The sequence below is a fragment of the Vicugna pacos genome, chromosome 4 (genome assembly GCF_048564905.1).
Source record: "Vicugna pacos chromosome 4, VicPac4, whole genome shotgun sequence".
NCBI classification, from domain to species: Eukaryota; Metazoa; Chordata; class Mammalia; order Artiodactyla; family Camelidae; genus Vicugna; species Vicugna pacos.
Window position 1 is genome coordinate 50168945 of NC_132990.1, and position 21760 is coordinate 50190704.

At 46.4% G+C, this 21760-nt stretch overlaps 1 protein-coding gene across 6 annotated transcripts in view; it reads left to right on the plus strand.

Annotated features, from left to right (window-relative positions):
- TMOD1 (tropomodulin 1) overlaps positions 1 to 21760 on the plus strand; it is a 78312-nt gene that overhangs the window by 31896 nt on the left and 24656 nt on the right. For all 6 annotated transcript variants that reach the window (XM_072959783.1, XM_072959786.1, XM_072959787.1 and 3 more), the window contains 5 exons: positions 3519 to 3675; positions 10427 to 10546; positions 17309 to 17398; positions 18336 to 18466; positions 20150 to 20257. In XM_072959783.1, coding sequence (XP_072815884.1) covers positions 3519 to 3675; positions 10427 to 10546; positions 17309 to 17398; positions 18336 to 18466; positions 20150 to 20257 — 606 coding nt within the window. The remainder of the gene's footprint in view (positions 1 to 3518; positions 3676 to 10426; positions 10547 to 17308; positions 17399 to 18335; positions 18467 to 20149; positions 20258 to 21760) is intronic.

Here is a 21760-nt window from a genome sequence, read left to right on the forward strand (position 1 = left end):
AAGCTGAGAATTGTTAGAAAAGGCCTTTGATGTTTTTGCCTTTTAAAAAAATCAACTGCTTTCAATGAAGATAAATGAAACTATGTTTTAACATGCTATATAGGTAATATTTTTAAGATACATTAAAAAAATTTTATTCCCCTATTATCATGATATGGGCTTCAGTTTAACACAATGGTTCTTAATCAGGGATGATTTTGCCCCCCCTCCATGGGACGTCTGGATGTTTGGAGACATTTTGGCTGTGACAACTTGGAGAGGGGGTGCTCCTGGCATCCATTAGGTAGAAGACAGAGATGCTGCTAAACAGCCAAGAGTGCATAAAATAGCCCCCATGACAAGGAATCATCCAGCCCAAATGTTTCTTGTGGCGAGATTGAAAAACCCTACTTTCCCCCTCTGGTTTATTAAGATAAAATTCACATACAGCACTGAATAGGTTTAAGGTGTACAGCATAATGATTTGACTTACATGTATTGTGAAATAATTAACACAATAAGTTTAGTGAACATCCATCATCTCATATAGATATAAAAAAAAACCAAAAAGAAAAAAAATGTGAAAATCAGTGGCCTCTATCAGATATGTTCAAAAAGAGATGTGAGTTTGCAAACCCTTTTCCCCTCAGTAACAACCTTGTGGGTTTCTCCCAACACAACATCGAGCCTTCTGGAGGCCAGAATGTACCCCAGCACCTCACTGCCATCCAAATCCTCTACAGTGACAAAAATCTGATGCCTTGTGGGCATCATTGGGAAAACAGTTGCTTTCCATGCTTAATTCATTTTATGTGTGTGTGTGTGTTCATTTTTTGAATTTTAAGATATATTTAGATAATACAGCCCCCGTTCAACATACATATTTGGGTAACTGATCTCCTGTTAAAAGGGATTTTATCTGATTATAGAATAAGAGCAACAATGGTCAGTAATAATTTGTGAGTGATCACCGTGTCGGGCACTGTGCTGAGCATTATCGAATTTAATTTTCTCAATTCTGAGAGAGGGACAGGAATTATTCACATTTTACAGCTGTAGAAATGGAGGAACAGTGAGATTAGGTGACTTGATCATGTAGCTGGTGACCTCATTACTCTAAGTCAGGGCTTAAGCCTGGTGTGGGGTCAGCTGTGAGGTGCTGGCACGTCACAAAGAATTTGATGACTCATTATGGGTAATCACAGATGGACGTTTGTAGGCCAGTTAGGCTGTTCCCTCACTCAGTTGAGCTACAGTAAATGTACTTACACTGAGTGGACACACAGAAATAGCCACAGGAAATCCCGGCTCACCTGGGACATGCCCACAAGCATGGCTTATTTGTGGACCCTTGTTCATCCTTCATGTCACAGTGGACAGGTCTGAGGACTGCTGCTTCAGGAAAATGGGGACATCTGGGGCACCACTTATGTTCTCAGCTCCCACCCTGAAATCAGTCAAGGCTTGATTTCCTACCTACTGGCTGTCCTCTCATAATTCGCTCTAGCTCCCAAATGTCCCTCCTGACTTGTGGCCTAAATCCATTTGCATGGACACCTGCACCACTCACTCTCTGAGCCCCTGATCTCTGTACAGGGCCCTGCTCACCTCAGCTCTCCCAGAGCGGGGCTCACACTCCTGTCACCTGATCTTGCACCCACTGCTGTGATTGGAACAGCACTGTGGTGTTGAACAGAGGTAAAATATCTTGTACAAAAAATCATACTGCAGCTGAACAGTAGTATTTCCCTCCCAAGCTTTATCCCTCCACGTGCCAGGCACAGAGCTCTCTTCACATACCTGACAGCATTCCCCCCTCAGAGGGGGCTTTTAGGAAAGGATTTGGAATGCAAATGAGTGACTGAAGATATGCATTTGCTGATACCAAGATTGGAGATGTAATGGCCCTCCAATGTTGCCAGTTTAGGAGTGCAGCAAGAAGTGAAGTGAGACTCTGCCCACATCAGCCTTCCCAGTATCCTCCGTGACCTCCCTGAATGACAGGGGTTGAGGAGGGAGCAATGATCAGACTTGAAGATTGTCCCCGTCCCCCTAATCTGAAGAAAGACCCTGGTTTTTGTTCTAAGATTTGGGCAAGTCTTAGAAGTATACTTCTGTTTTTTTTAATTGAAGTACAGTTGATTTACAGTGTTGTGTTAGTTTCTGCTGTAGAGCATAGTGATTCAGTTATAAATATATTTAATGTCCTTTTTCATTATAGGTTATTACAAGATACTGTAGTTCCCTGTGCTATACAGTAGGACCTTGTTGTTTACCTATTTTATATATAATAGTTTGCATCTACTAATCCCAAATTCCTAATTTATCCCTCCCTCCCAGAAGTATACTTCTTTTCAAGAGATGCAGGACACAACAAATTCTCTATAGCATCTTTATAGTTTGGTCCCTATGATGTGTTTTTGTCATATAGCTTTTAGAGAGTACCTGGGAAAATTGTTAGAGCTCTTCACTGAAGCTAATATTTACTTGGGGAAAAAGCCATACTTTAAAGAGCCAATTCATGTGTGTGTTTTGCCTCCACCTCAGAAGTAGGAAGGGTTTAAGTCCACTTGGACCAGGTGTACCTTCATTATTGTGCTATAAATTGTGACCTATTTATTATGCTATGGTACATTACAAAATTTTATCACTTGAATAAAGTCTCAGCTTCCTTTTGAAGGGAGCATGTGTGCACTAGACTATCTCTCAGCCTGCTTGCAACTGTGAACTTCTTTGAACCTCTACAACACTGAGGGCTGAGTGAAAGTGGAGCCCATGTGATTCAAGTCCACCCTGATTAGTAATCTGCTTTAGTAGTGAGCCCACACCTAGAAGCCTGCTCATGTTTGAAGAAGAGAACACAGTGATTAGTTGGTGCTATCTTTCTTGAGAGACCCATCTCCAGGGGCAACGGTCAAAATATTTAACAGGCAGCATGAACACGACAGTCGGGAGGGTAGACAGCAGCTGTAGGGCTGTCCAGGGCTGCAGCCTGAGCACGCCTGGCCCTTCTCGAAGTCCTGCTCAGCTTTCCCTGCTTGTTTTGGGGGTCTGCCTCTTCCTGCCTGATTCTTCACCCTGGGCCCTAACTCAGCCCCCTTGGGCTGCTTCTCTCCCCAAACACTTTATGGACAATGGCTGTGAATACCTTCCTGCATCCAAACACTAACTTAATCATATTTCTTACTCAGCATATGCTCTTGGGTGCCTGCCGTCTATGCTCAGCCCCTGGTCAGTTGACCCCTCACCCCCTTGCCTTTAAAAACATTAGAAGCTGGGAAGCAGGGATGGTTAAGAGACCTGGGCCCTAGCCTTGCTCTGCCCCATCTGCCTGTGACCTTGGGCAAATCCCTGCCCCTCCGGGTTGTTGGTTTCCTTACATGTAAATGAGCAACTTGGACTGATTCACGAGCTCTGAGCTCCGAGCTCCCCGTTGTTCAGTGAAGAGTTTCTGGAGAAATGCGAATCTTCAGCAGCTGACTGCTCTCTCTCTCTCTTTCTCTCTCTCTGTGTCACCGGTCCCCCAACCGCCACTGTAGAATGCACTGCTGCCTGCTGGCCTGAGGCAGAAGGATCAGACCACCAAGGCGCCCACAGGCCCCTTTAAAAGGGAGGAACTCTTGGATCACTTGGAAAAGCAAGCAAAGGAGTTTAAGGACCGAGAAGATCTGGTCCCCTACACAGGGGAGAAGCGAGGTACTGAACAATGTTGTGCTTTTGAATACATCATTCCCTGTGCACTGTTGAGTGCCAGCTGGATGCCAGGCCCTGAGTTGGGCCCGATGTGACTGGGCCTCCTTGCCCTCATCCCTGCTGGGTCCAAAGTCACAAACGCAACTCCAAAAGCATCGAGGCAGGAGGTCAGCATGGTGAAGTCTGGGGGTAAAGCAGACTAGCAACACTTGCCCCTACATCCCCTTTGACTAGGGTGTCCTGTTTATTTTTCATACAAACCTAGATACTGTTGAAAGAAGGAACTATTAAAATGATCTCAGGACATGAGGCACAAACAAGGCCTGTCCCATCCAAACCAGGAACAGAAGATGTCCTGTCCCTACCCTGACTATCCCTGCTCTTTCCCCAAAGTTCCTCTGTCTAGCACCTGCAGCTTCCCTTCCTTCATCTGTCCCTGCAAGATCTCTACTCCAGCCTAAGGCCGGCCATCTAGAAGGCTTCAGGGAGCAGAGAGGCACTCCAACTGTCCAGCCCCTGCTGGACTTCCCTCGTGCTCCAAACCATTCTCCAGTCCTCCTGTATCATGCTTGCCAGCACTCCCTGGGCTGCTGCCCCCCAGGCTTCTTTCTGTTTCCCAAACACTCCAAGCTCTTTCCCACCCCAGACCTTTGCACGTACACCCTCTGCCTGGAATGCTGGTCCTACTGTCAGTTCCATGCTGTCTTCAGGGCTGGCCCTCCCTCCTCTGTAAGAGGCTTCATGGTTAGAAACACAGCCTGGAACTGGATCTCCTTTGGCCATGGTCTTGGCACTGCCACTTACTAGCTGTGTGAACTTGAGTAAATTTTTAAACCTGCTGTGCCTCCATTTCCTTGTCTGTAAAATGAGCTGATGAAAAGAATATTACCAGCCTCCCAAGATTTTTATGAGGTTGTTCTATATATGTAAAGATACATGTAAAGCACTTACAATAGCACCTGGCCCATCATGAAGGCTCTGTCAGTATTAGCTATTATTACCCTTTCGGTCTCACCTGTACCGTCGTCTCCTCTTTCAGGAAAGCCTTTCCTGTCTACACTGTTTAGGATATGCCATCCCTTCAACTCCCCCTTGGTTATTCTCCGTCTCAGGATCCTGGGTGTGTCCTTCAGAGCAATTCTTGTTTTATTATTATCTCTTTATTTACATTGGCCTGAAAGCGCCATGAGGCAGGGACTCAGCTGTTTTTGCTTACACAGAACCCCCAGCGCCCAGCACAGGGCCTGAGATACAGTGGGGTTCAGTAGAGAGTCGTTGAGTGAATGAGTAAGTTCAAATTACATCAATGCATAATGGAGCTTGTGGGCTCCTTCCTTAGAGCATGAGCTCCGTGAGTACGAGCATCGCATCTGTCTTGTTCACGGTTCTGTCCTCGCACCTAACAAACCCTAGCATGTAGTAGGTGCCCAATAAGTGTTTGTTGAATGAAAGCATTTGTTCTAATCAATTAATTAATTGGGCAGTTAATTGCTTGTTTTCAGCCTTTTCCAGTCTCCTCACCCTCAAGAATGTCAGCGTGATGAGCCAAGGGTCCGTGTCTGTGGCTTTTATCTCTGCATCCCTGTTGTATTAGCACAATGCGCTGCACAGGGTAGCACTTTGATAAATAATAAAATGACAGAGCCAGCAGGAGTGAGCATTGTAGGGAGGACTTTAGGCCATCCCAACGCCTGGAACTGGAGTTCAGTCTAGATTTTGTCCAAAACTTGGAAGGTCAGGGAAGCCCGAGAGACATCTGGATTATAGAGCTTTGGAGGAATTGCGTGGTCTGAGGCATCCTGGAGCAGGTGGCAGGGGAAGGGAACCTTGACCATCAGGGCTGGGTGTGCCTGGCTGAGAGTGTTAGCACAAGATGGTTTTAAGCAAGGTTCTTGTTCCATGAGGTATGATTTCTGGGCAGCAGATAAAGATAATAAAATGTCTGGATTTCAGGGAGCCTTAAAACTCCCATTATCCCACCTGCACATTTGAAAACTGGGGAAACCAAGGCTGTGAGAGAGCAGCAGGCCTGGGTGGACAGTGGTGAGTCATGACTGGCATCCCTCATGTACCCATCCCCCTCCCAGGGGATGAGCTGGAGATGGGGGATGGGGAAGGGAATCTGGGCAGTACACAAACCAATCCTGCTGCCTCTTCCCGGAATGCTGCCCTGGACTGGAGCCGGGAAGAGCTTTCCAGACTCCCAGAGCCTGACTGCCTTCATGAAAAACCAGGCTGGCCCAAGGAGGGTAGCTAGAATTTATTCTATTTTCGTATAATGAGAAGCCTAAAAGATTTATCGTTATCGTCATCATCACCACCACCAGCATCATCATCATAAAGTATTTACGTGATGACTTTTGGAGTCCATATATATTGAATGAATGTGGGTCTCAACAGAGAGTGTGGAGAAGGAGAAATTCCAGCTCTAACAGGCAGATTCAGGGCCATTCAGTCCAGCCCTACAGAGCACTTACCCCATGCTGGGCCAAGAGCTATCCTCAGCTGAGGGGAAATAGCAGTCCAGTCACCGCAAGTCTCAGCAGGATGTGGTAGGAGCCATAAACTGGTGCAAAGTTCTGAGGAATTTGGACTTTCACTCACTCTCATTCAAGTGAGGGGATCAGAATAAAGCTCCATGCAGGATATTTTCATTATGCAGATCTGGCTGCATGTGCTAGGGAAAAAAGTAAAACAAAATAAGGAAGACTTAAGATGGAAATTTAGTTTTCTTTCACTTAGAAGAACTGCAGAGATAGGCATTCCAGGGCTGGTAAGACATCTTCCTTGACATTAGGAATCAATAACCTTTCCAGTTTTTCATTCTGCCATCCTTGCAATATATCCTTGCCTCATGGTTCATCTAGCTGCTGAAGCTCCAGTCATCACACCCACATCCCAACTAGAGATGAAGGAAGGGAAGAAGTCTGAGTCCCTCTTGTAGTGTCTTAGAGTCACCACCCTCATGGAGATACCTGCTGCAGGGGTATAATAAACCACAGGTCTCTTAAATATTTACTGAATGTTCATCCTACTAGTCACTGCCTCATTTTCACAGTTCATTTTCTTTTTAGCCATTTTGTTTTGCCCTTTTCCAGATCCCCTCTGGTGAAGGTTATGTTACATTTTTCCCCAGATGACTTTTTTGTCTGTTTTGCTTGTATAGGTAATTGATCTTTGCTGTAAACAATTTAAATAATAAAACAAAGTAATTCAAAGTAATTCCCTCTGCTGAGAGATAGGCACTGATCCCATTTTAGTGAATATTCTTCTGGGCATTTCTCTTTGCACTTCCCACCCTTCCCCACCTCTGGTCCAGGTCACCATCACCTCACCTGGACTTTTGCCAGAGCCTCTTCACCATATCCTGGCTTCCATCCTCACCCCACATCAAGCTATTCTCATCAGCAGCCAAAGTGAGCAGGTTTTTTTTTTTTCAGTTGAAGTAAAATTCTCATAACATAAAATTAACTCTTTTAAAGTGATTCAGTGGCATTTAGTATATTGTTGTGCAATTGCCATCTCTATCTAGATCCAAAACATTCTCATCACTCTGAAATAAAACCCTGTACTCAGTTAACCATTACTCCCCATGCCCCTGCTGGCAGCCACCAATCTGTTTCTATGGACTCACCTATTCTGAATATCTCCCATAAATTAAATCATATAATATGTGACTTCGTGTGTCTGGCTTCTTTCACTTAGAATATTGTTTTCAAGACACGTTCATTCCCTTTTGTTACCAAATAATATTCAAATTCGTCAGTTGACGAACATTTTGGTTGTTTCCACTTTGGGTCTATTGTGATTAATGCTGTAGTGAACATTTCTGTACGAGTATTTGTTTGAGTACTTGTTTTCAATTCTTTTGGGTATATACTGAGAAGTGGAATTGCTGGATCATACGATAATTCTACATTTAATTTTTTGAAGAATTGCCAAACTGTTTTCCAAAGCAGCTGCATCATTTTGCCTTCCTACCAGCAATATGTGAGGGCTCCAATTTCTCCAAATCCTTACTAACACTTGTTCTTTTCCATTTTGGTTTTAGGGTTTTGATTTATAGCCATTGTCATGGTTGTAAAGTGGTATCTCATTGTGGTTTTGATTTGCATTACCCTAATGACCAATGATGTTGAGTATCTTGTTGGCCATATGTACAACTGACCCTCTATATCCACAGGTTCCGTATCCACAGATTCAACCAATAGTGGATCAAAAATACTTGAAAAAAGTTCAAGAAAAATTTAAAAAGAAAAACTTGAATTTACGGCACACTGGCAACTTCTTACATAGCATTTACATTGTATTAGGCATTATAAGTTATCTAGAGATGATTGAAAGTATACAGGAGGATGTACGTAGGTTATATGCAAATACTATGCCATTTTATGAGGCTTGAGCATCCAATCTCCTTTGGACACCAGGAGGCAATTATATATCCTCTTTAGAGAAATGTCAGTTAAGTCCTTCACCCATTTTTAAATTGGATGGTTTTTCTTTTCGTTACTGAGTTGTAAAAGTTCTCTATATAGTCTAGATACTAGACCCTATCAGATGTATCATTGGTGACTCTTTTCTCTTCTGTATGTTGTCTTTACACTTTCTCGATAATGTCCCCTGATACACAAAAGTTGTAAATTTTGATGAAGTTCAATTGGTCTATTTTTCTTTCATTGCTTATTTTTTTGTTGTTGTCATATCTGGAATATGTTGCCAAATCTAAGGTCATAAAGATTTATCTTTGTGTTTTCTTCTCAGAATTTTATAGTTTTAGCTATTTATATTTAAGTCATTGATCCATTTCCAGTTTGCTTTTGTATATGGTGTAAGATAAGGATCCAACTTCATCTTTTTGCATGTGCATATCCAGTTGTCTCAGCACCATTTCTTGAAAAAACTATTCTTTTCCCCATTCAGTGGACTTGGCACCCTTGTCAAATTTATTTCAGGACCTTTAATTTTATCCTCTTGAGATATAAGGTGATAGGCCTATCCTTATGTTAGTGCCACACCATTTAACTTTGCAGTAAGTTTTGAAATCAAGAATTCTGAGACCTCCAACTTTGTTCTTTATCAAGATTGTTTTGACTGTTTAGAGTCCTTTGCAATTCCGTATGAATTTGAGAACTAGATTTTCCATTTCAGCAAAAAAAAAAAAAGCCATTGGAATTTTGATAAGGATGGCATTGAATCTGTAGATTGCTTTGGGCAGTATTGCCATTTTAATATTGTCTTCCAATCCACGAACTCTGGGTATCTTTCTGTTTATTTAGGTCTTTTTAAATTTCTTTCAGCAGTGTTCTATAGTGTTCCATGCAGAAGTCTTTCACCTCCTTGATTAAATTTATTCCTAAGTATTTTATTCTTTCAGATGCTTTTGTAGATGAAATTGTCTTCCCAATTTCCCTTTCAGCTTGTTCTTTGCTGGTGTACACCACTTATTTTTGTATGTTAACCTTTTTTTTTTAAATTGAAGTACAGTCAATTTATAATGTGTCAATTTCTGGTGTATAGCACAATGTCCCCAGTCATGCATATTGTATGTTGTTCTTGTACCCTAGTGTTTTGTTTTTGGGGGGTGTTTTTTTTGCAGAATCACTAGGTTTTCTGCATATAAGATCATGTCATCTGCAAAAAGAGATGATTTTACTTTCTTTCCAGCCTGGATGCCACTTACTTCTTTTTCTTGTCCCTTTGCTCTGACTGGAACTTCCAGCACAATGTTGGGTGGCAGCAGTGAAAGTGGGCGTCCTTGTTGCTGATCTGGGGGGCTTATTTCCTCACTCTGTCAGGTCCCAGCTCACAGGTCATCTTCACTGATCACCCTACTCAAAATAGCAGAGCCCGCCTTCCCCACCCCACCAGCCTGGAACTTCGGCTCTGCTTTGTTTTCCTTTGTGATGCTTAGTGCTATCTGACATCTTTACATGTTTGTTTATTATCTGTCTCCTTTCACTAAACTGCAGTCTGTTCACTGCTGTTACCCTGGCGCCAAGAAAGGTGCCAGGCACTCAATAAATACGTGTTGTATGAATAAATATATACATGTACAATCTTTCATAAATGGACTTAAATAATTCATGCTGTTTTGTAAACCTGCTTTTTCAAAACACAGCGTTGTGTCTCGGATATTTTCCTTTGTTAGTAAGCAGAGATCGCCATCATCCTTTATATTAACAACTGCTGGGACGCCATTGTGTGAGTGCCCCGTAATTTCTCCAACAACTCCTCTGGGTGAATGCTGCCTGGCCATCCTTGTGCATGCCTGTTGCTCCATTGTTCATTTACGACTCTGACACTTTAGAAATATGATGTCCCAGAAGACATTATATTTTCACCCTATTCCTCTTTTAATAACCTGAGTGTATTTTATTTTGTTTTAAAATGTTTCTGAATTTTTCACTCATGCCAGAACCCTTTTTAGAGTATCCCAGACCCTGACATTCTATTATATTTTTCTATTGTATTTTTCCCCACTTACAAATTGTTGCAACGAATGACCAGTGTTTTCCATCACAAGCAGTCCCACTTGACCAAGTTATAAAGTTAATTTTTTCAAATGTGAAGGGTGATTTGTTGGAGATCTCTGAGTCCCTTTCTTTGGGCGAGTCTGGTCTCTGTCCCCAGAGGGAGACACTTTAAGGAAGTCTCAGCATCGAGGGATCACAGGGCTCTGGGACGGCTCACCTGGGGCTGTCACCAGAGGCTGCCCAACATGGGCACCCTGTAATGGGAGCCTGTGTGTTTTCAGGAAAGGTCTGGGTCCCCAAGCAGAAGCCAATGGACCCTGTGCTGGAAACTGTAACGCTGGAGCCGGAGCTGGAGGAGGCCCTGGCCAACGCCTCAGACGCAGAACTCTGTGACATCGCAGGTAAGAGGTGTTCCTGATCTTCCCCACATCCTCCAAAAGGCTTGGACTCGCATTTGCAGGGGAGCCCTGGATCATTCATTATAAGATAAACACCCTCTCTGTTTCTAATGAGGACTAGAGGAAATCTATTATCTACTATCTAAATCTAAATCTATTATCAAAAACCGAAATGAGGGAAATAGAGATAAAACCACCCAAGCTCATCCCACCACGGAACCACCTGTAGAGGCCATGAGACCCCATCCCAGAGGGATGTGCCAGTATCCCAGGGAGGGCAGCCTGGGCCCTTTCCGGCCATCGCATCCAATCCTGCCCAGGCTGCCTGGGAGGAGAGGTTAGAGGGGGCAGACAGAGGGCTGGGAGGCTCACAGAGGGTCAGAGCAAGTCGTCTGATTTTACCACTTTGAACAGCTCAGAGAGCTGGGCTTTGAGGTCATCACCCAGATCTCATATTTGTACAACACCCTCCATCTTCCTGTGCATTTCCATGTGATCTTCACAAGCAACACCTAAAACTCCCGAAGGTGGCCTGATATCCAGGGCCCTTTGCCACTTGCATTTGTCCCCTTGTTACTATCTAGTACCTACCCCACTCGCCCGTGTCCCTTACCCATCAGGGGTCAGGCTCTGGCCACAGCCTGCACACCATCACGCTGTGCTCGCTGGCCAGTGGGGCAGGTAGTGGTCTTTTTATTATTCTGCAGTCTTGGGGGATACCAACCCTCAGCCAGATGATGAAAGGGGAGTAGATGGGGTAGGGAGAGACTCAGGCAAGTGGGAAGGGGTTGGGAAACACAGGGTCGACTATGAGGTCAGAGAGGAGCCCAGATCTAGCTCCAGAGAGTAAGTGGATGTCGGTACCATTAATGCAGGTGGGTGCGTTAGTCTGCTCAGGCTGCCCTCACAAAATCCCATGGGCTGGTGGCTTAAACAACAGAAGGGTACTTTCTCACAGCTCTGGAGGTTTGAAGTTCATGATCAAAGTGTCCACAAGTTTGTTTTCCTCTGAACCCTCTCTCCTCAGCTTGTGGATGACCATATCTCCCTGTGTCCCTCTGTGTGTTCTAATCCCCTCTTGTAAGTACACCAGACAGATTGGATTAGGATCCACCCTATAGCCTCATTGTAACTTAATCACTTCTTTAAAGACCTTATCTCCAAATATAGTTCCAGACATTTCCTTATTCTACATATGAATTTTGGGGGGACACAGTTCAGCTGTAGCAGTGGGTGGAGGGGTGGGGAGCAGGTGTAGGGAAATACGGAGTTAGTCTAGGACCTTTGGAGTTAGAGATGCCTGTGGGCCACTCAAGTGGGAGCAGTTGGAGTGGAAGTCTTGAGGTCTGCAAGGGGAGATGGAGAGGTGGGTGTCATTAGCATCATCAAGCTGCAGGTGGAGTCAAGGGCCCTAGCCGAGGGAGAAGCCTTTGGGAGACAAGGAGTGGAAATAGGGTAACAGTAGCCACAATGGGGGCCAGTCAGCCACAGATGGGCTGGGAACCAAACACTGAGTCAAGATGGGCAGAACCTAATGCAAGAGCTAGGGAGACTGAATGAGGGTTCTGGGCCGGCTGGAGACTCAAGTGTGTGAGCCCAGGGGCCAGGTGAGGGGACTCTGCCAGCCGCAGGTGTGTTCTGCCTCTCACACCCTCCTGCTTCTTGTGGGTGTTGTGCACGAGTCTTGACAACATTCCTGGGGGAGGAGCGGGGGGTGGCCAAAGCCAGGTTTCAGGGACCTAAGGGGTGCATGAAGAGAGCCGATGTGTAGACACTCCATCCAGATAACCCTGAATGGAGGCAGGAATTTTGGGAAAGGACAAAGGGCAGTGGCTTCAACGGTGTCAGGGTTGAGAGAGAAAGGTATTCATTTTCACTATGAAGGACAAAGCAGTGAGGATTTCACCAGGTTGGAAGTGGAGCACTTAGCTCAGGTGCTTAGCTGGTTTGCTCGGCCATTCAAGATTTGTTTTGTCTAAAGCCACACAAGTCATATTAGATCCCACTTGAGGCTCGTGTATTTTGACGGAACCGTCTCCCTGATGCAGGGTCCCCTTGACTTCTAGTTAATCAGTGCAGCAGGGAGGCGGGTGGGTGACATGGTTGTTGTCCAGCATCTCCACACTGACTCACCCTGGGGGCTGCTGGTGTCCTGGTCCTTCTCCGATCACTCCGCATGACGTCACTCTCCTCATTAGGCAGCTCGGAGGGATTATCAAATGACTCCACTGTTGGAACCGCCAGTTCCTGTGCCAAAATAGAATAGCAATATTGTGCTACGTTTCTGAGTGGATTTCTTGAAGCCGTTCCTCTTTATTTTTGTTGGCATGGCTAATTATTAGTATCTGTTCATGATACCATACCCTTCCAATGTCCGGAAAGGAGAGGGGTGCTGTAAGGCGACACCGGCGTTAACTGGCTAACCTTGGACGCCTGTTATTGAATGTCAGCATTTGAGAGGTGGCAGTGGAAGGAGGTGCAGAACATTTGCTGACTCCCAACTATGTGGGGGCTATGGGAGTTGCTTTCAATACCTGGCTGTATTTATTGACCACAGCAATCCTATGAAGTACATTTTACTGATGCCCCCATTTTACAGATGGAGAAAGTAAGCACAGTGGATTAAATGCCTTGCCCATGAGGTTGGAACCCAGGAGACATCTTGGTTCTAGGGCCCACTTGCAGCATCACCTCCCAGTACAACCGGGATAAAGCCCTCCAGAGCAGGGGAATGGACGCAGTGGGATGAGAAGGGGTGCGTGGCCGAGTTTTACTGAGTCGGCTGGGGGAGGATAGGGCCGAATTAGAAAAGGATCTGGATGTCAAGCTAAAGCACTGACACCCGAGCCTAGAGGAGTATTGGGAGAGACCAGGTGAAAGCAGGGGTTTGAGCCTAGAGGCGGTGGTGTTCCGAGGATGGGAGGATGTAGGAAGCAGGCCCCAGGTAAGGCCAAGGGCCCAGGTGGACTGTGTCTGGGATGTGGCTCCAGCGAGAGTCCAGCTGTTCCCAGTGCTGGATTAGAGGCTAAGAGGCTGAGATGACGCCAGACTTTCCGGCCTGAGGCCCCAGGAAACAGCTGGGTGCCTGGGGTACAGGAGGAGAGCTGCTCTGCTGTGAGTCAGTTTCAAAGATGCCACAAGAGACCGGGGCGATGGAGACTGGACACTTGCCTGAGTGCTGGGTGTGTTGGAGGGAGGGAGGAGCCTTTCTCGAGGAGGGAGTAGCTGGAGCCATGAGCGGAGGACTCATTAGAGAAAGAAGAGGAGGTGTGTTGGGTCATCTCTAGTCCTTGCAACTCGACTCCCAGGCAGAGCAGTCCCATTAACTTAGCCTTCGTTTGCTCAGGACTAATTGTAAGCAAACAGCCGGGTTCTTGCCCTTGCAGAGCTGTTAAACAAACACTGAGGCCAACATGAAAGGACAAGTGAGAGTGAGTGTTGAGTGAGTGTCATAGGGAAAAAAGCAGAGTGCAGGAGGGGGCTTGTTAGGTGGTGGGGCTGCAAGATGAGGGTAGAGACTGAAGCTGAGCCAAAAGGAGGAAGAGTGGTGAGAGCTAGGGGAGCAGGAAGGGGCGGCGGGAGGGGGGTCCATTCCAGGGAGGGACACAGTGGGGAAGAGGCTCTGAGCTGGGGAAGAGGTGGCTCCTCTGAGCCGTTGCTTTGCAGGTGCACGTGCATCAGGCTTGATACTTGGAGACAATGGGGACATGTAGGAGGACACCCAGCAGATGTGTCACACTGAGCAAGACCTGTGAACTCTCACTTGCTCATTTGTTTTCTTGTTTGTGCATCATTCATGCACTCATTCATTCACTCAGAGTCAAGGTACATAGCTAGGATGAATCAGATCCAGTCCCTGACTGTGGAGGCCTGGGATGTGATGATGAGGACAGACCAGAAACATGAAAAGTGTTGAGTGTGGGTGATGAGCAATGCACCTGCCCCTGACAGTGCTAAATCCTTGGCATGTGGCCTTGGGTTGTAGCTCGGAGGCCACCAGGAGTCAGCTGTAGGCACGTGTGTGATCAGTGCCTCCCCTCCCTAGTCAGGGATGTGACCCTGGCTCACCTTAGGGACCCTGCAGGCGGGGCAGGACCCAAGAAGGAATTGGGGTTAAGGAGACTCACCCTTCAGAATGGCCAACCCCTAGGCTACCCCAGGGCAGCTGGCACGCCCAGAACTTGTGACTATCAGAGACAGTCTTAGCCAGACCACCCCGGCTTCTGGAGTACCTTCCTGTCCTTAGGCACCTCTTCTCCACCTGTTCTATGAGGGTCAGGGTGTGGCTTATCCAGGAGCAGTTGATTCAACTGCTCCCAAGTCCTGGGCCAGAGCCAGCTTCTCTCACCTGTTCCTAGGATGCAGGAAAACGCCTTCCTGCCGCCTGCCCCGAGCCACTTGGCAGCTGGAGAAGCTAGGGTTGTGTACCGCTATCTCTCTGTGTCCTAAGAGGAATTACCAGCTGAATGAACCCTGCCAAGGCAGAGAGAGAAAGGAGTACTTGATGTTCTTTTTCAGAGTTCAAAAATAGTCCTTTTTGAGTTTTGAGGAAGATCTAGACTTTTTTTTTTAAAAGAAATCACATTCCCCAGTGCTAAATTCAGCCCTGCCAATATCTACAAAGAATGAAGCAGCAGTGATGTGCTGTTTCTCTCCATCACTCACTCCTGGTGACGTGGAGTGTACCAAACCAAGCAAGCAGAAAGTCATGACTTGGTGCCTAGGGTGGGAGAAGGGAAAACTGGCTTCGGAGCCACCAGGCATTCTGCTCAGCAGTGGAGAGTGAGCATGGCCCTTCCCTCCTCCTTCCTTCTCTCCCTCCCTCCTCCGTCCATCCTTCTTAGAACCCTAATCTCCTCTGCAAAATGGTTTTCTTTCTTTTTAGGCCTGCTATTGACATACATTACCTCCTAGAATATATGTTGTCTGTCCTTAGAATTCTGACATTGAGGGAAAGTTTTAGAACTTTAGACCTGTTGGTGACCTAGTGTGTGGAGGCATGGGTGGGAAGACTGACTTAGAAGCCAGGAGGGTCCTCGCCGAACAGTCTTTGACTAACCATTTCCCTCCCGAGCCTGCTGGAAAAAGGGAGGTCAACAGCACCCGCCCTGGATGCTTGTTGTAAAATCAAACAGCATGAAAAGGTGAGAAATTGTCATGTGGCTATTAAGTCCCACGTGAAGGTAAGAGATCATCGTTCAAACACTCTCCATGTTACAGGTGAGAACCCTGAGGCCCAGAAAGTGGAGGTGGCCTGGACAGCAAATTAGTACCAAGACTGGAGCCCATGTCTCCTTCCTCTGTCCCCTGGCACTTCCTTGTAACCTTCTCGCTCCTGCCCCCACTTTCTGGATCACTATGAAAAGCTATCATCCAAGCACAAAATGCATTTTCCATTTTCCACCTTTCTAAGCACTCTAAGCAAGACCAGCTTGCCATATGAGGTTACATCTTTCCTTTGCTTCCCAGCAACTTTTCCAAACCTGGATCTCAGTAGCAGCCCAGAACAACCACCAAAGCCGCTCTGTGTAGGAGCTGGAAGAGCCAGCTCCAGAAGGTGACTCGAGGTGATCTGATTCACCTGCTGCTGACTCAGGGCTCAGCTCCCACTGCCCACGTAGACGCAGCCTAAATTAAAGCCCAGGGAGCTCAAAAAAGTGCAGATGCCTCCCTCCCTACCAGTTCTCCTTAGCGATGAGCAGGCAAGTCTAATTTTAGAAGAGAAGACTCTTAGAATGTGAGAAACAGAAGAGACTTTGAGATCATCTTGTCTTGTGGTACTTTGCTCCTACTAAGCATCAAAAATCATCCAAGGAGATTAAAAATATATCTCCAGAGAGTCAGATCAGTTCATCCAGGAGGAACACTGTAGTGCCCTGGAGCTCCCGGGCGATTTGTATGTGTAGCCATGATGGAGAACCCATGGTGTAGTCTCGCCCCTCATTGCACAGAGGAGGCTAAAGCCCAGACAGGGGAGGGGACTTACCCAGGTTTACACCCATCAGGGGCAGAGACAGGCCTGGAACTTGGGTCTCCTGACTCTTCCCTAAGGACTCTTTTCTCTAACTAGACATCGTGTCTAATGAAATGACCAGGGGAATTTTTTTTTAAATGAGCAGATGTTTATCAAATACCATATTCTGGAAGAGGTAGAAGAGAGAGAATATTCTCTGACCTCTGGAAGCCCACAGTCCAGTAGGGGAAGCACAGATATGTCCAGGTAGCTCTAACACTGTGTAGACTATGTACTGTGATAAGGAGAGCAGGTGCTGTGAGAGCTAGAGAGGGAGAGGTTGGAATCCAGGAGCACTCCCTGAGGGAGGAAGCATGGCTCCAAATCTTGAAGGATGGGGAGGGAGAGTTGTTAAATCAAATACAGGATGCTCCACTGGATGTGAATTTCCGATAAACAATAAATAAGTTTCTAATATAAATAGGTCTCAAATACTAAATAGGATGCACTTATACTAAAACATTGTTCTTTGTTTATCTGAAATTTCAATTTAACTGGGCATCCTGTATCCTGGGACATCATGGAGATATCTAGGAATCTGAGGCTGGGGACTAGAGAAGTCTAGGCTGGAGACAGAGATTCAAGAGTTACGTCAATAGAGGCAAGAGTAAAAACTGAATAAAATTTTAAAGTCTACCTGCAAGTGTTTCTTGCCCCTTCTGTGAGCAAAACCTCCTGGGGTGTGGAATGTTCCCGCCCAGGAGGCCCTTTGTCTGAGAGGTGTGTCATGGGCCCTCTCCGTGTCCCCACAGCTATCCTGGGCATGCACACGCTCATGAGCAACCAGCAATACTACCAGGCCCTGGGCAGCAGCTCCATCGTGAACAAGGAGGGACTCAACAGTGAGTACCCGGCCCCTCCCTGCCCCAGCAAGGGCGCCGTGGAAGTGCAGCGTCCTCCCGCATCTGGCTGCCTCTGCCCACTCCTGCTCTCCGGCTCATTGCAGAAGATTTCAAATTCATTGGAGCCAAATCTATCCACCTTTTCCTTTTCCTCTCCTGGGATTTGTGACTTGTTTACAAAGGCCTTCCCCACCCCAATATTGTAAAAACATCCTCCTATATTTCCCTTTTTAAGTTTTAAAGGTTTACTTCTTATATTCAATTTCTTAATCCACGTGGAGTTCATGTTTGTGTGGGGTGTGAGATGAGATCACACTTTCATTTTTAAAATCAGTATTGCATTGTCTCAACACCACTCTTTGCAAAGTTCAACCTTCCACTCTTGGTTTGGGACTCCACCTGGATAATAAATGTCCTTATAGCCACATGGGCCTGTCTGGGTGCCTCTATCCTGCTCCACGAGTCTACTTGTCCTTCCCTGTGTCCATAGTGCCTTGTCTTAATTGCTCCACTGCATTGTTCCAAGCTGGTATTTTGGCCCCAAAGAGAAATGAGGGCACCCAAAGCGCAATTATCCCTCCCTCTGGAAAGCCTACCCATTTCTTTCCCATCCAGGCTTTGTTTTATCCTAACGAGTCATAGAACGACTATTCACACTCTACAGATGAGGACACTGAGGTTTGGAGAATTGAGCTAATTCACCCAGTTCTTGCAGGACGCCAGAGGCAGAGTCCAAGTGGGGCCCAGACTCCTGGCCCTGCCCAGGGCTTCTCCTAGCTCATCGCCCACCCTCCCCCCAACCCTGTAGCCCCCATGATGTGCAGCCTTTCAGATCCCTGAGCTCTGCCCCCACTTCCTTCCAGTGTCAGTGTCATTGTGTCGAGGGAAAGTGATGCCCTGTCTCTGTGAGCCACCCCCCTTTTGTTGGTCACTCTAGGTGTGATCAAACCTACACAATACAAGCCCGTGCCCGATGAAGAACCAAATGCAACAGATGTAGAGGAAACGCTGGAGCGGGTGAAGAACAACGACCCGAAGCTTGAAGAGGTCAACCTCAACAACATCCGGGTGAGGCCCTGCTCAGCCCGCTTCCCCTGGGGTGGGGGAAAGCCCTGTGTCATGCCACCGAGACCCAGAGGCCCGCGCCTGGCTATGCAGAGACAACAGTGTCCTGCTTGGACTCTGGGTGCTTCTGAATCAGAAATAGAAACAAAACCTTTCGGAGGGAGGACAGTGTAAAACAGCACAGCCCACGGTCCCGGTTTCTTTCTGGGACTGACGTCAGACCCAGATGTTCCCCACAGGCCAGCCCAGCTTCGACTCTGGAAACCTGCCACCTTATTCAAAACACTGAGAGCATCTCCGAGATAAAATTGTGAGTCAGACGCATATGGCTACACCGGATCTCAAGGCTGGAAAAGCCCAGCGCCCACCAGGCTCATGGGGTAACCCAAGCCCAGGGAGAGGCCTAGCCCTGAACCATATTCAGCCTCAATCTGAAACCCTAGAGGGGAGCTGTCGACCAAAGGTCCCAAGACATATTCCACGATATCAGCCCACATCTCTCTGGATGTTTCTCGTGTGCCCACCAAAGGCAGAGGAGGGATGGACAGAGAGGCAGTCCTTCCCTGGACAGGCCACAGAAGGAATTCAGAAGCAGGCCCAGCTGCCTGCCCACCTGCTCAGCCCGGAGGCCAGAGGGATTAGTTCTCAAGGGAGGGGGCGGTAGGTGGGGTAAGTTAAGAAGTGGGCCCCTCACTCCCAGCTCTCCTTTCCTTTCTTCTCCACTTTCTTTTAAGTGGCTGCCAGTCTCACGGCACTATCAGATTGGAAACCTGTGCCTGCGGTGATCTCCCCCACCTGGCCTCCCATGCTCTGCTCCCACGGGGGCTAAAGTGACGCTCTGAAATGCAAGATCCATTCAGACAGCCAGGTTCTCTCTTGGGTGCCTCCACTGTCTGCCATGTGTGCAGTGGGAGACACTGGCACAATTCAGAACTGTGTACCCTGGCAGCACACACTGGCTTGGGGAGGCATGGGGGTGTGGAACCACGCCATGGCCCTGCCCCTTCACCGTGGGGCCTCAGGTGAGGGCACAGCCCTCTCCAGGCCTCAGTTTCCCCTCTGCACATGAAGCATTTGGACTAGATCAGTGGTTTTCACTTGAGAAGATTAAAAAAAAAGTCAATGCCCAGTCCCTCTCCCCCAGAGGTTCTGATTTTATTGGTCCGGGGCAGGCCTGAGCATCAGCATTTTGTGAAAGTTCCTCAGGAGCCTCCTATATGTGGCGGGGCTGAGACCCTCTGGGACAGATGTCTCTTAAAGATCATCCCAACTTAGTTTTCCAGAAGCAAACCCAGAGAGAGGAAGAGACTTCCCCAGAGTCACACAGTGAGTCAGGAACATTGCCAAGGGCTGGGGTGGAGCCAGGCCCCTGCCCATTCCCCCACCCAGGCCTGAGCTCTCGGCATGCTTCTCTGCCTCCTTTGCCTTAATGTCTTCCTTCTCCTCCGGTCTCTGCATGTACAGAGAGAAAGTTGCAGGTCCCATCTGAAATTTTTAGGGAGGATTTTCTCAATCTGTTTACCAAAAGCCATTTAGGGCAAAGGAGGAAGCCTTTGTCCATCCAGCTTTTTGGTCAGAGACTTGCTGGGAATCAGGTTGCATATGTGAGAGAGTTACTGCCCCATCTGTCTGCCCTACCTGCCCCTGGCAGGCGCTGCTGGTCACTGCTTGCCTTTCTCTCTGCAGAATATCCCCATACCCACTCTCAAGGCATACGCAGAAGCCCTGAAAGAGAACTCATACGTGAAGAAGTTCAGCATCGTGGGGACAAGGAGCAATGACCCCGTGGCGTTTGTATGTACCTGTCTGTTCTGCTGCATTGAGAGTAGGAAGCATAGAGACAGAAAGGTTCACATTGTGGCCTCAGGACTGGCCATGTGCCACTGATGAGGAACCCAGTGTGGTGTGGTGTGGTGTGTTGTGGTGTGTGGAGAAAGGCACTGGTCCAGGAACCAGGAGAGGATGTGGACAGAATGGCCATTACCCAGGCACCATCTGTACATTATCTTAGTTAATCTCCACAACCACCCCTTATCCCAGAGGTGCAGGGCTCCCCACTTTGCAGATGAAGAACCCAGAGCACAGGGAGCTCAGGCAACTTGCTTTGTCCAAAGTTGCAAAGCGAGTGAGAGGTGAAGCTGAGATTTAAATGCAAGTCACATGGACACTATGCCAGTCTCTCTCCACACAACATGTCATGTTTGGACAAGAGCCTGTCTCTCCTTGGTCCTGTTTCTTCATATCTAAAAATTATTATTTTTATCAGTGGTTCCCAACAACCAATTGTATTTGTTTTTACCTATGTCTTAAAGACATTGCTAATTAAATTAAATTGTACTTATTATAAATTAGCCATCAATTCTTTTTTTTTCAAGCATTCAACACGTATTTATTGAGTCTCTCTGTGTCCAGGGCAGAATTAGGCTCTGAGAATACAACTGTGACCAAGACAATCACAGCTCACCCTTTCATTAACAAAACAGTTCAGCCATGCAGACAGCTGACAGATAACAGTACAATGTGATTAGTACAACACCAATAGCAGGTAAAAGGTGCAGGAATTAGCTTACCAGGCATGGTAATTAACCATTTAGCAGAAATCAGTTTGTTGATATCCATAAAATAACTTGCAGGGATCTCAACTGGGAATGCATTGAATCTATATCAAAATGGGAAGAACTATTACCTTCACAATGTTGGACATGAACATGAGATATATCTCCATTTATTTAGTTCTTTGATTTTGTACATCAGAGTTTTGTAGTTTTGTTTATATAGATCTTGTACATACTTTGTTAGCTTTATACCTAAGTATTTCATTGTTTGGAGTGCTAATGTAAATGGTATTGTGTTTTTAATTTCAAATTCCACTTTTTCATTACTGACATACAGGAAAGTGATAGACTTTAGTGTATTAACCTTGTATCCTGCGACCTTGCTGTAACTGCTTTTTTTTTTAACATTTTTTATTGATTTATAATCATTTTACAATGTTGTGTCAAATTCCAGTGTTCAGCACAATTTTTCAGTCATTCATGGACATATACACACTCATTGTCACATTTTTTTCTCTGTGATTTATCATAACATTTTGTGTATATTTCCCTGTGCTATACAGTATAATCTTGTTTATCTATTCTACAATTTTGAAATCCCAGTCTATCCCTTCCCATGTAACTGCTTTTTAGTTCCAGGACTTTTCTTTGTCAGTTCTTTTGTATTTTCTACATAGACAATGATGTCATTTGCAAACAAAGACAGTTTTGTTTCTTCCTTCCCAATTTGTACACCTTTTGT